The sequence below is a fragment of the Helicoverpa zea genome, chromosome 9, assembly GCF_022581195.2.
Source record: "Helicoverpa zea isolate HzStark_Cry1AcR chromosome 9, ilHelZeax1.1, whole genome shotgun sequence".
NCBI lineage: Eukaryota > Metazoa > Arthropoda > Insecta > Lepidoptera > Noctuidae > Helicoverpa > Helicoverpa zea.
The window spans coordinates 2,654,930-2,670,900 of record NC_061460.1 but is presented as its reverse complement, the minus strand read 5'-3'; the positions used below and the strand labels follow the sequence as shown (position 1 = coordinate 2,670,900).

At 36.5% G+C, this 15,971-nt stretch overlaps 1 protein-coding gene across 1 annotated transcript in view; it reads left to right on the top strand.

Moving 5' to 3' along the window:
- Window positions 1-454: 454 nt before the first annotated feature.
- LOC124632981 (TATA-binding protein-associated factor 172) overlaps window positions 455-15,971 on the top strand; it is a 51,933-nt gene continuing 36,416 nt past the window's right edge. Inside the window, exons 1-3 of the mRNA XM_047168035.1 lie at window positions 455-602; window positions 8,534-8,580; window positions 12,194-12,371. Of these exons, the coding sequence (XP_047023991.1) occupies window positions 8,570-8,580; window positions 12,194-12,371 (189 nt within the window). The 5' untranslated portion in view covers window positions 455-602; window positions 8,534-8,569. The remainder of the gene's footprint in view (window positions 603-8,533; window positions 8,581-12,193; window positions 12,372-15,971) is intronic.

Here is a 15,971-nt window from a genome sequence, read left to right as displayed (position 1 = left end):
AACTTATTTTGCAAGCTCCGGACGAAAAAGGATACACTTCAGTGTTCATCTTCGTCACCTCACGTCTCTTCGTGTAAAAAAATATTTAGCTCCTTTTTATAAAGTCGATCGGCAAAAAATCTGTCAAAACAAAAACTTTGACCATTTTTTATTCTTTTTAGAGGACTGCATTGAAGAGGTGTGATAAGATTCATAGTTTTCCGGTGAAGTAAACATCACGTTCAGATTTCCACGTCGAATGGTGATAAGATTAATAAATAATAATTATAAAAAATAACCCGTGCAGTACTGTTTATCGCTCGCTTTTTGGCAGACATTCAAGAATTTTTGAAATTCTTGCTGTCGATTGGTTGAACTACGCAATTAGTTTTTTTTATCGGCGTATTTTCGACCAATCAGCGCACAAGTCCACAATAAAGTCGGACTCATCAGCAGCATGGCTGTCAGTATAAATTTGAAGCTTGAACGATGCGCTTCCTCTCGTCACGTTGGTTTTTTTTGTTTGTGCATTTTGACGAAAATGATATCGTGTGTGAATTTGTGTGGCATAAAATATGGAAACCCTTGGGTGCAGTGACCTGATATCTGCCTTGTTACGCAAGGTGAGTGTTGAAATAAGATATTGTAGTGTAAAAATGTGAAGAAATATTAAAATTTTATATCAAATTTGCCATCGCGAACTGAGCAAAAATTGTGGCACAGAAAAATCAATCGAGATCTCGCTACGTACGAGGGTTTCGTCACGATTTAATTTGGGTAATTCAAGGTTACTTTCAGAGGTCTTAAATGTGAGCGCGAGTGCAGTAATTGGAGTAATCAATACGATTGTGTTACCACGGCCATATGTTAACATGCGTGAAAGGATAGTGTTTGAAACGTACCGTTATGTACTGTTCTCGACGTCAATGTTTTGATCTATACGATCGTGTGATTTCCGACGAACGTGGAATTTGTATGCCAGCGATAGGGAAAGTTAGTAGGTATTCATATGTTGACATTTACGAGCAGCCCAGGCTATCCATGACATATACATATGACATAGATTACATTCGTGCATATTTGAGATAATATACGAATTGGTATTGATTTTTACACCTACTCACTTTCCACTGGGGAATGGAATGGCGAGTTTATCACTGACCTGTTTGGTTGATAACGAAAATTTTATTGAAGCCTAGAGATGTATGTTTGAAAAAGTGTGCCAAACTGTTGCTTGCATCCCAAAACACCTAGTGGTATGCACATAAGCATGACATATTTGATAAGCCATTCTAATGTTTACAAATACAATGTAATTGTTTATCAAGATATCCTTCTGATTACCATGATAACTGCTTAAAAATTAAAAAATGATGTAATATTTATGTAGAACATTGCTAATCTAGATTATAATCTTCATAAATCCATGGAAAGAACATTAACATGAAAAGTATCTAGCTTTTATAGGTTTTATATATAATTTAGTAATTAAATGGCATTGATGGAAGGTCACCTACACAGCAATATAGCAATGTTTAGTTTTCCAAGCAATTCTTACTCAAACAATATAGAGTAATATTGTTTGACTTTGTGAAGTAAATAGAAACTTCAATGGGGCTATGAATAATTATAGGAAATAGGAAAATTCTTTTAAAGTTATGAAAATATATCTATGACTTAATATAGATCAATTTTTATTACTAGACTACTGAAGGATGTTTTTGTTTAGTTTTTTCTGTTATTCCAATGCTTTAACTATTTATGCTTATGATCATAATGTAATGTTATAGAGGTAAAGTTTTTTTTTAAATTTAGGGGACCATTAATAGGATTCATAAGTATTTTTTAGTATCATAGGATATATTCTATTCGGGTTCAAGAAATTTCCTGGGCCTCGGGAAAACACAAGAAAAAGTTAGCGAGTAATTATAATTGAACTTTGAGAAACATAAACGGAACCATAATCAATTTATTATTATGAGATTGTTGATTATCATTAAAAATAGCATGGAAGAATCACATGAGAACATGTAGAATTTTGATTAAATTATCATTACATAACAGTAACAAATAATCAAATCACAATCACATAATTCTTGCAACATGTTATTTAATAAAAATAGAATTGTCAATTAAGCAAAACAATGCCAAATCACTGTTCTCGGTACTCTTATAAGAAATTTATATGTCAAAGACTATCTTGATTTTATCTACATTAATGTGTAGGATAAGTAAAAGTTGTGTTGATACTTTATTAACACAATTTAGCAAGCATACTTTGGTTTTATGGTTGAATTATTTCAACAGGTCTTAACATGTCTTTTTTTATTATTTAATTAAGTAAATCATAAATTGTAATAGACACTCATCATTACACTACATCGAAAAAAAAAGATACCGTTTGTCGGGATACAGATAACAGGAAATATTTTTTATCTGCGTGCAGGAAGTAGGATGCAAATGATACTGTATGGAACAGAATACAATACCAGTTTAAAAAGTGAACTCATTTTTTTAATAAAAAACTATCCTAGTAAAACAATAAAAAAAAAACATATATATATATACACTATATCTAAAAGGTGTCAAAAAATTCATCCCCATCGCTGTCAACTGGGAGCGTACCCAAGAGGCTGGCAGCATTACCTCGTTGGATGGCCATGCTGATCCTTTGTCCGAGGTAATAGCCAGCCTTTTGGTCACGAGAAGCGTCAACCAGCCGCCTAGACAGATCTAGTCAATATAGGCACAATACCTTACAGATAAACTTTGGCACATCATTGAATAAAATCTGTAATGTTATTAATCGTAGATAACAATGTGCACGTTTCTTATCTGCAGTCATTTATAGGGCGTGCCCCTCTGACTTTTATATATTAGATAGGTAGGCGTAACTGTATTGCAAGGTCCACTTGTTCAAACCTGTAGTTTTGATTCCTTTATCTGTGTATAATAGGTATGCAGGTGTGGTTACCTGTTTCTATTTAGTCTATCAATTCTATTTTATAAATGCACTTTTTGGTTTGTTTGTTGAGCAAGAAGCTATTTTGACTATTGCTATTACTTAGCTAACACTTAGTTGTATTTTACATACTACCAAAATCAAAAAAAATATCATGTAGATCTATGTATGTATAAGTAAGTTCGTGAGCTGCACCAGGATTCCTTTCAGGAGAATCTGCAAGGATTGCAAGTATATCTGCTGTAAATTGCTGCAGTTTATTGTGCCTCTTCTTCCCTAAAAAAATACTTATGTATTCTTTTCAGATCAGAAATATATTGTTTAAATTTTATAGCAATCATTAAGAAATAATCAATAATGGGATTCATTGGAGAACACGCAAAAGAATCTAATACGGCTAGATAATAATGACATTAGGGCGTAGACCCGCGAAAATAGGACGCAGATCGTGTCTGCAATAAGGTTCAAGGGCACCTTAAGGGAGCGACCTAGACTCGCCCAACGTTAGAGACATTGACCGATTCTGTGTATATTTGCCGAGAAAGATCCATAAACATGTGGCTTGAATGCTAACATTTCATAGATTCTTGCACCATAGAGAAAATAGATTTGAACTTTGGCCCCACGGTGATGAATTTCGCTTTTAATTTCTAATACAACGAATAACACCAGCCTACCAGCCTCCGTTAGCAATAACAGTTCTAATAACGTATGAATTAATGATTATTTACAATGTTGGTAGGTATTTAATTTGAATTAGATTCTCAAATCAATCTTATCTTACGTATTTTCAACTACTACTAATACTTACGCGAAATGATAAGTAGACCTATAATACCTTTGAGTACAAACATATTATGAGTCACGTGGATTACTTCATAAAGATATTGAAGAATACGACATGATAGTACCCATAAACTTTAACTCTTGCAATATAATTAGGGCTGTCATTATTATTGAAAAAGTGTCAAGTAAATATTGAACTGAAGATGAGATTCGTACGGGACTGCTGGTTAAATAGGCACGCAGTCAGTCTGAGATACCGTACCAAGGTGTGAAAAATCCTTCTAGAGTTTACCACACTATTTTGAATGCTTAGATTTGGCCTAAAACAGATACCCGGGATAAGTATACGAGCTTTACGTGCGTAAGATCTGCATTCGATCTTTCTTCGTCCTGCAAGAAGAATAAAAGAAAGCCCCTGTTGCCAAGGAATAATTTTCTTTAAAGTTACTTGGTTTCTAAATAAAGAGAATCTGTAGTATTTATCTATGTCACATTCGTTTCACTTATAATATAGGCTTTTCCCATCATCTCTAGTCTACGTCACCACGCATTTGATGCCGTTATTATTCTCCAACACTCAATGGTTCTCTGCGGTTTGGGAACGTTAACCGGCGCATAACCATTACACTGTACTGTGTACGTCAGGTCACCGCGGGGTCTACCTCGACTAGGTCAAGGCGCTAGTTTCCGACACACCTACATACTAGATACAGTTGAAAAACTTTTAATGTATCGATGTTCTTGACGAACAAAACTGCACCGACCCCAAATAGAATTGGGATAAGCAGAGTGATGATAATGCCATGGATGTTATGAAGTACTGATTTTTCGACCTGTCCTTGCACGTGAAAAGTCAATCAGGACATTTAGAAACATGTAATTTAATCAAACAAACATGTAGATGTGTATCAGACGTATTAATTGTACCAGAAGGTGACTTTGTCTGGGCGCTTACACCAGCCATCAGTTCAAAGCGCGTTCAACTTTTTATTCTCATTCGTTCTAGCCGAGTGGGCGAATGTTAGTTTTCCAAATTCGCGATGCCATTATGTAGACCAGACGAATCATAACTTAGCAATCTTGAAAATAAAATAAAATCAATACCGTGTCTAAATAAGTTCCGCAGAATACGTATGAGATCATTTAATTTATGATGGCTACGTGTGGGCTGACATTAGGGAATGCAATCCCGATCCCGCGGGATCCCGATCTCGCGATATCTCGTGTAATTTTTCGGGATCAATCCCGACGCATCATATGACGAGATCCCGTTCGAGATTGACGGGATTGGGCGGCAGTGGTCAGCAACGCAACACATACACAACCACTCGGGGATTTTTTAAGGAGTCATTTTCAAAATCACTCTTTTTCCTAATTCCCTTGAAATAAGCTTATTGTTTTGATTACCTAATTTACCTACGTTAATTTCCTTACAACCTGATTATTATTTAGTTGGTAAGATTAAAGAATAAAGGTTTTTATTTTCTTTCGAGTAATATGTTATTTTAATTAACCTCACTATCACAAACAAGCAGTTATTAGCTTTTTCAGTCATCTGAATTCATTTTTTTTTTTAATTAGACGGGATCCCGAAAATTCCGGGATCCCGCGGGATTGATATTTCTAATGCCGCGGGATCTCGAATTTGCAATCTCGAGTCGGGATTGCATTCCCTAGCTGACATGTCATAAAAGATTTTCATTCAGTTCCGTCGATGCGTATTTTAAATATTCATGTAATCTTCCGACTAGCTGCCCCGATGATAAACACTTATCTCATTTGCATACCTACCTACGTTTTAATGAGAGATGATAACGGAAGCCTGGATGAGAATAGATTTAGTTTACGATTGAATTAAAATCCTATGAGTAAAAATTTTAGCTGAGTATCTAATCAAATCTAATGGATAAGAAGAGTTAACTGTGATGTTTAAGTGAAGAAACGAAAACATAAGGAATGCAGTATGGGCTAAAAAACTCCCAAAAAAAGACGGGGCAGTTGATTCATTTTCACAAACGCATAGTAACAGCACAGTATATTGAATGAAAGGAAAGTAATCGGCTTCTTGTTATTATTGTTACATTGTCGCAGTAGGACTCGTGCATATGTTTATATTTTAAACAAAACATTGTTTTAAATCGTGACTAAGTTGTTCAACATTTCTGATACAAGGGAAACTACCATAAAGGACTGCTAGTTTTGAGATGGCGCGTACTTACTGGTCATATAGACGAATCCTTACATTTTGGCTCATGACATTTTGATTTTGGCTATGATAATTAAAAAAATATTGTTTTAATATGTAATTTTTTTGTTAGATTTGAGTAGTTAGGCTAGGCGCTGATTGCAACTTTTCGTCACCGTGACTTTTTGTCACTGTCACCTGCTGTCACCCACGGTGCGCTCACTGAATCTGTTCTTGGGTGACAAATCGCGTTCATTTTTGTATGCCGGCTGAGTGACAAAAAGTCACCAGTGAGCGGACTCCCATTGTAATGTACCTACGTACGTGTACGCGAGTGACAGTCCGTCACTCCGGCATTGCCTGCTGCTGCAACTATTTGTCACCGTCTTATCACGTCACCATAATGAGCGCACTCAGTATAGTTTTCATTGCACTTGACTAAATGACAAAAAGTCAGGCTAGGCGCTGATTGCAACTTTTCGTCACCGTGACTTTTTGTCACTGTCACCTGCTGTCACCCACGGTGCGCTCACTGAATCTGTTCTTGGGTGACAAATCGCGTTCATTTTTGTATGCCGGCTGAGTGACAAAAAGTCACCTGTGAGCGGACTCCCATTGTAAGGCTAGGCGCTGATTGCAACTTTTCGTCACCGTGACTTTTTGTTACTTAGTCAAGTGCAATGAAAACTATACTGAGTGCGCTCATTATGGTGACGTGATAAGACGGTGACAAATAGTTGCAGCAGCAGGCAATGCCGGAGTGACGTGACTGTCACTCGCGTACACGTACGTACATTACAATGGGAGTCCGCTCACTGGTGACTTTTTGTCACTCAGCCGGCATACAAAAATGAACGCGATTTGTCACCCAAGAACAGATTCAGTGAGCGCACCGTGGGTGACAGCAGGTGACAGTGACAAAAAGTCACGGTGACGAAAAGTTACAATCAGCGCCTAGCCTAATGTACGTACGTGTACGCGAGTGACAGTCACGTCACTCCGGCATTGCCTGCTGCTGCAACTATTTGTCACCGTCTTATCACGTCACCATAATGAGCGCACTCAGTATAGTTTTCATTGCACTTGACTAAGTGACAAAAAGTTACGGTGACGAAAAGTTGCAATCAGCGCCTAGCCTCACGGTGACGAAAAGTTGCAATCAGCGCCTGGCCTTAGGGGTTTCGCGGGCGGGGCGGACCTTGGGTGCGAGTGCGGGGCTGCCGTGCAGACGATGTCCCACCTAATCGCATGTCCACTGTGCCCTGAAACTTGCTCGCATCCGGCCGTGCTCTCGCTGTGGCGGCATATTGGGCTGACATTGTGTAGTCTCAATATATGACATGTCATCGACACGAAAGAAGAAGAAGCGGTTAGTCATAACGAAAACATATTTGGAAATGAACTTCAAAGTGTTGTCTACGTTTGTAAGTGAGTAGGTGTTATATAAGTGTCTTTCAACAGAATGAGAGGATTAAAAGATAAAACATGTAATCTGTTGATGCACTTTAAAGCTCTATTGGCTCTTGAAGAAAACACACAAATATAGGACTGTGAAATAATTTTAGGTACAAAAGAAAGTTATAAACAGTAAATGGGTATTTCCACTACAAAATACGATAACAGAGGCGATAAATGGTTTAAACACGAATAACTAGGTCAAATGCAACGCTTACACTACGATAACACGACCCAAAAACCGATGTTGACATTTTGGGACTATCTGATAATCTCGGAAATCTGTTCTGGTAACATCTTCGAGACATTAGTATCAGCTTGTTTAATTTGATATAGGCTTCCTTTAAGGTGTGCCATATCGCTCAGTCTTAGCGGGTTGACGTCACGAACTTCTCCCAACTTCCAAACGATTGAATCCTAAATTTAAAGTCATGATGCAAATGACGTTAAGGACTTATACTGAGTTAAAAACTTTAGGTACTGACTGTGGATACGGCTGGCATACATTTACTGTGAAGATAAGATCGACAAGATTACTTATCTGACGAGACCTCGCAACCTTAGGTTATTTAGAAGCTAATTAGAGATGAAGATTTATGAAATACAGACAACAAAAGGGAATGTGTCATCGTGGTGCTTATGCACCGGAAAATAATGTTAAAACGTCTTCAAGCTGAGTTGAAGAAGTTCCAACTTTGGACATATTTCGTACGGGTCGTAAACTTTAAAGGCTTTTCTCATAACATCTTATGCAGATATCTATCACAATAATTTTACTTTAATCGAGAACGGAAATGAAAGGAAAGTTGACGTAGATATAGAAACACGAATGCGAAAAAAATGCCTGTAGAGTTTTTAACTCTAACTCACTTTTTACAAGTTTACTGACTCTGTACTGCCTACATGTGTTTTGGTGTGTATAAGTATAATAGGGTCCAGAGCATAGCTCGACCCCGGCAAACAATTATATAGAGTGCTTTATCGATTTTCCAGGTTCAGTCGGCACATATATCTCTGCAAAATAGGTCATGTATCAAGTCTGGAATGTGCATAATGATAGCTAGATTAGTTTGCAGCGAACATCGTAGACACTGCCCATATGTATATTGACCGTGTTTTGTTCATTTCAAAATGTATTGTCAAAAGTAAATTAATGCTTGTTTCAGGAGTGGAATTGCAGGGGTTGATAACGAGACAGCAGCATGACGTCCCGGTGAGTAACCTTCCTTTGTCCTGAATAGTAATTGTGATGAATAATACAACTTGAACCTTGAATTTTCTGGAACCAATGTAGTACATTTCGCGCCTCCCAAAGTCTCGAGATTGTGGCTAAGATTACTTGGGGCTGTTCCCAATAAAATATTTGTTGTTTTGGTTACCTGAAGCAATTTCTTTCAATGTGGTGCAAACCATACTCATATCGTAAAATATGATGTAAGTGTTAGTCATTACTGTTATTCATGTAAATTGATAAATTTATTTTTAGTTGAGGTAGTTTGTACAGGTCAAAGGATCATTACCATAAGACGATACTACTATTTTACATATCGTTACCAGGAAATGAAACTTAAACTAGCACCATTGCTTCATCCATTCAAAATTAATTTGGTGTGTGTTGTGTTGTTGAGTTAATTTATACCTTGTTCAAAATAAGTCGTTTGTCGAGTTTAACGAGACTAATCTAATTTAATTCGGGTTTGTCCTTTTGCCTTTTCCTCCAATATGTTTACCATTTCATTATTATGTTTGTGTTTAGTTCTAAAATTCCCAGAATCAACTGCACTATGTTCAACATCAACATGCACTTATGTATTGGCTACAGTTTCAAATTAAATTGAATTTATGTAATTTTAATTTGAAAGTGGCGTTCACCCGACCGTCTTGCGGTTATTACCATACGGACGGATAGACCCTATCGGCTGAAAGTAAATGTGCACTCATTTCATAAGTTGCTCAAACGAATGCGATGCATTCTCATCTGCAACTTATTCTTCTTCTTGCTCTGTATCCAATTTTATTTGAGATGGGCGCAATATGTCTTCCGCTTTCATTCGTCATACAAAAATTCACTACCTTCTTATTCATGTCATCTTTCAGTGAGTTATCTTTTAATAAGTCTTCCTCTCCGTCTCCAGTCTCCATCCATCTACATTAATACTTCTGCAACGAATTATAGCGTCACATTTATACAATCTACCTATTACGGTAGGAACCGGGGCCCGATTCTCCTAAGTTAATAATGTCAAAATTGAATAGAAATCGAATCGCAATATGATCGCAATAGTAGTTTTAACCATATCGGGCATTCTGCTACTAATATAAGACCAATCGCATTCCAACGATATTCGATTGGTTTGCGATTGGTCTGCTGTTTTGGTGATTTTGGTCTAAACGTTAGTTTGTTCTACAATCATATTGCAATCGTAAATCATTTGCAGACAAAATGATTTATTATTGAATGACAGAAAAGGATAAAAACGTTTATTTCAAAGAAAAAATAGCGGAATGCCACATACGCTTCAATCGTAATCGAGTCGTGATTGGATCGCAGTCGAATGTGAATCGAATGCCGCTTAAGTAAAATTAGGAGAATCGGGCCCCCGGTCTTATATAAACTGTGTTAGCTTGAGTGCATTAGAATTTACGTGTTTTATAAACTAAGATGTGCTCACGTGAGTCACAACGAGCGCTCTTAGTAAAAATGTACACTTCTACATTGAGTTCCCATACGGCAACTATATTCTAGGTTTGCTCCTCGTATGCTTCATATACACCTTACATAACTAGAGTACCTGTTACCTGTGAAAGCGGACTAATTCTTACGCAATACGATGTTTTACGATACAATTTTATGATCACACGCCTATATAAAACCAATAAAGCATTGGGGGCGGTTAGTAAATTGTTTCCAATTTAACCATTTGATTAGATTAGCAGTAATTGATATATACCGTCTAGTTTGTTAGTTTTTCCTACACATTTTATTGTTATTTTAATTTGATCGTTTTTGTTGATTGGATGATAAATGCTTGTGAATAAATCTTGCTTTATTGGTACATCGTTAGTCATTGTTAAATTAGAGATAGCTTGTGAGGCGCCATCCGAGTTTTTTATATATTTGCCGATTAACATGGCTAGAAGGATAAGATGGCTGATTTACTATAGAGAAATAATTTAATTGATGATTATTTGGACATGTTGCTACAGAAGCTATTTTAATCTAGAGACGATAACAAGTCAATTATTTCACCAGTTCATTCTACGATTGCGCGGTTATCCTACTTGTTTACTACATTTTTATAAATAGCTCAAGAATTTGTAAGATCGTTTACTGACCCTTGCTTATTATTCAAATAATAATAATTATTAGTGTTGACATGGAAATGTGTTGCCTCGTGCTTAAGATGACCAGTAAACAGTTATTATTATTTTATAAATGATACGTGCAACGTGTGAAACCTGTTTACGACTATTACATATTTGAGTTAGCATTATTTTGACAGGTGTTTTGTACTGCAATTTTATTTTTAGATCGATGCCTCGATTTTTTAAGCATTTTCGAGACTGTTGGCTAACTGCTAATTACAATAATAGATCCATGGGTTGTTTTTCGATTACAGACTTTTTAACATAATTTATATGAAGTCGAAATTCAATGTCCAATTGCAAAACAACGGATGTATCGGTTATCTTGGATTTGTGTTGACCGAAATACTTGAAATCCTGTTACTGTTTGGAATACCATAACATTGTTTGTAGGTTTGGAATAAATATGTATAGGACCTCTGGACTACCTATATAGTCTGAAATCACCAACCCGCATTGAGCAAGCGTGGTGATTAATGCTCAATCCTTCTCCGTGTGAGAGGAGGCCCACCCAGCAGTGTACATAACAGTTGGAATAAAAGTTAAATTCTACAAAGATAACGATAGTTTTCATTTTTATGAACGCATAGTGCAGTATTTGTCGTTTCGTAACCAATGCATACTGGATAATGAAGATTCGCATACGTAAGTAATTGAGAAATGATGTAATTTAAACTTGCCGAAAAATACTTTGTAGTTAAGGTGACTTGTAGGTGTATCCACTATGCATTGGTGAGCAACTTATCGATGTTCAAAAAATAATAAATTGTGATAAAGTAATTACTCAATGACTTTTTGTTATTACTACTTATTAACTACGTTAATGTAGTACCGATTCGACCTCCTCGAATAACTTACCTAATGCAAAAAAAAACATCGAATCTCTAACCAGATCTAGTTTTTGCAACACATCTTGTAATGATTCAAGGCTCCTTCTATTAATTAAGAAATATTTCAGTCCTATTAACTAGACTGGCCCGTTTATTAATAAATAATAAACGGGCCAGTCTTATCACTATCGTAGCAGCACCTATCGTAGCAGCAAAAATACATCGCATTTTTAAATAAATTAGTTTGGTATTAACAAAAAAGAAGAGGGCAACATGAAACTATAAGTATGACTTTGCCTTCCAAGAACTTCAATGCTAAATCAGCTATGATCCTAAATTACGCTTAAATTAATCTTGCGCTACTATGGATGCTCATACCGTGGATGTAATTTTTTGAGTAGAACGAATAGTATTATCACCGTCTTACTGACTATACTACTATAGTCACCCATGTTCCTTATAGAACCCTTCGTCCTCTAAGGTAAAAGTAACTCTTTCAATCAATCTCCACTGCAGCCGCCCCTTTTTCTTATTCGCCTTTCCCAAATTCTTGTAATAATGCCCTTCTGCTTTTCCGTGTGCATGATATTTATCCCTTACCACTAACTGAATGTCTCATCTCCTCACCAGGTTGGACCGTCTGTTCGTGCTCCTAGAGGCGGGCGCAGGGCCGGCAACCCGCCGCGCTGCCGCCCGGCAACTAGGAGAGGTCCAGAAGGCACATCCTGAGGAACTGCACCGGTTGCTCGGCAGGCTCATGACGCACCTCCGGTCGCCTGCCTGGGAGACTAGGGTTGCTGCTTCTCAGGTGAATAATATTTACTTTAAGTTTTTCTTATGCACTATCCATATGTGTCTCATTAACAGCATTAGAGTTCGATCAACGTTGTGTCACCTTTGTCGCGTTTGATCGATGGATGCGTGGCGGTGTGGGTTGCAGGTTTAATCTGTTAATGGTTATTGTTAGCTTATGGTTTAATCCTGCCTGATGGCCATGGCCATGGTGGATGGGTGGGTGATAGGACGAGTTGTACATAATATTATCTAGTAATAGATTGTATGCAACATCATTCAGTTGACACAAAATACGTGTCACTGTGTTCTGTATAAATCTCAGCTCACTTTTACTTACAATGTTTGCCTTTATAAAATTTCTTACTACGTAGCAATTTAGTTGTGTACTACATAAATCCTTTGTTATCAACACGTGGAACTGTTTTATGTAGTAGGTACGTCTTAGAAAAGCATCCGATTTTTTTTCCTGTGGTCAATTTGAGAAAATTTAAAAAATACACATCTGATTTGGTTCGGAGTATGAATGCCAATTAATTTGAAAGTTATTGTTTGACCAAACATTATTAACAGTAAGTAAGTTTGTGTTGCCTTAATCCTTTAGGTATGTGCCTGAAGACCTAGAATAAGTCTTCTCCAGTAATATCGATTCTCAGTGATGAAGAAGGGACATAGATTTTTCTTACACGACTTAAACACAAAAATGTGGGAATAAATTCTAAAATTAATGAAAATAAAAGTGCTATTTACAATTCTCGCGTTACGTTGTCGCCGTCGACTTCGTAAATTTCCCAGATATTTGACACGTTCTCAGTACAAGCAGTTATGTTTACACCTTGGTAATCTGACGGGGAACAAATTTTTATATTAAGCACGCTTGTGCGCGTCGTGTTTGACAGGATTGTAGATGGCTGCCGGATTTATGACTACAATGTACGGCGAAGGTTGAATACGAGTGAAATCGTAGATCCCACATTTTTAGACTCCAATTTTATTTTAAAGTGGCAATTTTATTTATCCTTATGATCTCATACATATTTATCTACATTTTAAGGCACTTCTAAGTGAATGCATCTAATACAGTTTGGTTGTTTACGAAGTGATTTGTATTCATAGTTAGTCTGCGCAGACGCATTGCTTACAGATGATATTGTCATGTTTTGTTTGACAAGCAACTGTATTGTTGTCCGTAATTGGCTACATTGTTTCGAACGATTGAGAAATTAATCTTCTAGCCGCGTTCATATGTCACGCATGCGCTGATGCGTAAACCCTGGCGATATTATTAAAGTTTTATTGATATTGTTTTCCTTATTCCTATGGTTTCATAGCTATATAAAATGCGCATAAATAATAAAAAATAACGATACAAATACCGGTTCAATCTTAGCAGAAATGTATGTTAAAGGAAAGAATGAGTAGATACACAACATTTATTTAAAAAATGTCATGTCAGCGTAGTATATTCGCTATTGCAACAATTCAATGCTGTATACTCCCCAACTTCACTTAGATGTAAACAATGTTGTTTTTTTAAAAAAAAAAAAACTGTAGTTATTCCTCATAAATAAAAATAACTGGCCATAATGCTGCTCTGACGTGCTACAAGTTTGCGCGAACACTTGCAATTACCTGATGCATTATCTTAATCGATCTGCAATTAGCTACACTTTTGCTTCTCACTGCATATTTGTCACCATGAAGTCTTGATTGCAACGTGATCTGCTTCCTTCTTGAGAACTTATGCTTTTTTGTATATTATTGAATCATGTAATTAATTCTTCTACTTTTGGCCATTTTAGAATGACCAAAGCAGATAAGTCACTGACCTGCATTGCTCAAGCTAGGTGATTAACGCTCAATCCGTCTCCGTGCAAGAGGAGGCCTGTGCCCAGCAGTGGGACGATAAAAAGGCTGACGATGGTGAAAGCAGATAAGATGTTGTTCTGAAGAAAATAATGTCAATTCTTAATCCTTTCCCCTCATCTAATCTAGCTACTTTAGCGAAGTGTTTAAAACTATCATAGTAAGGAAACTTCCATCACTTGGCATTAAGAGTACAAAGTTATGGAATGTGAAGGAAATATGCCGTTTGTATTAGCTCAAGGATAAAAAGTCGATGAACCAATATTGCAGTTACTTTGTTAATACTATGAACAGTTCCTTTTTAGCACGTTTTAATGTAATAAACGTTCAGTTGATATCGAAGACGTAAATCACGTTTAGAATATCGATTTCGACATAAAACCTTTGGAATTAGGTTATAGGAAGAAGTGTACGGAACCATTCACTTTTTGACACTTATCTAGTACAGCAAAAATTTGTAATATTCGTTTCTTAGTATAGATTTGTTTTCGTTAGAAGTTTTGCAAGAATGTAACATTAGTTTTTGGGAAGTCCCTGGTTGCCCCGAAGAGTTGCTTTTTGGGTGGGTGCTCATTAAATGACCTCTCCCGATGGAGGAGCAGCGAGAGAGAGCGTCAGACTAAAACCAACCTGCAGCCTTCCCGGTAGCAGTGCCGTGGTAACTCTTTCAATCAGTCCTCAGGAAGTCTCAGGAAGAAAGATAGTTGCTTGGTGCAAGAACTAAGGTAACGATGTTCTTGTGCCCAGATATTGTTAAGCAATAAGCACATTTCAACCATAGGTAGCTGGATTGTTCTAGTCGTGTATTATCAACGGGCGCCTTGAACCGTTCCGTGTACATTGTAAACATGAGATAAAGGTTCGTCATTTAAATACTATGGATTCATTTCGAAATACTTTTGCAGTATCGTTGCACATCGTTTTCACATGCGAAGAAATTATTTTCTTTCATTTTCGGACAAAATGCCTTGCACAACATTGACTAAAAACATCCTCAGCCTTTCATATTTTTTTAAATAAGTACCAAAATGTTAGCTGGACAATCGAAGGCTGGACAGGAATCTTTATTCATACCGAAGCCCTAAAAAGTGTTAAAATCCCCACAGCAACGGCTGAAAACATAGTGTGCCTACTAGATAATTTCATAATCGAAAATCCGATTATTTTAATAATAATGATAAATCACGCCTCTGGTGTTTTGGGTCAATTATTATTGCCAGTTTATCTATAGGTACTTCCTTTTACTGCGGTTTTTAAATATAATTTGGAACAGATAATATTTTAATAAATATGTCTGTTTTTGGTATAACCTCGTCCCAGAAAAGGCCAACCAACGACAAAAAGTATTATGACAGTAAAAATATTTTTTGACTCTGATCGCTATGTGTGTGTGTTTACTTACTTGCCCTTGTACTATTATGTACTTAAATAAATGTTTGCTTATATAATTAAGTACCCATTTCTTTGTTCCATGTTTATGTTGATGCGAATGTGAGCGACGTTGTTAGGAACCACATCTTTAGAATGTTTCCTTCATGGTGAAAGTAGCATAAATTCTTTGATGTGCTGCTTGGATTTAATTTATGTAACAAAGACAAAATCTTATGTAAAAGTTGCTTTGGACGCCAGCTTATTATTGAGTTCTTAACATTTTGCTGTTTCTTGAACTGTTTAAATTCAAAAAATTGATTAAATATTTCTTGCGCCTACCTCTGGAATAAACCTCTAAGAATCAAGAATGATCTCTAAA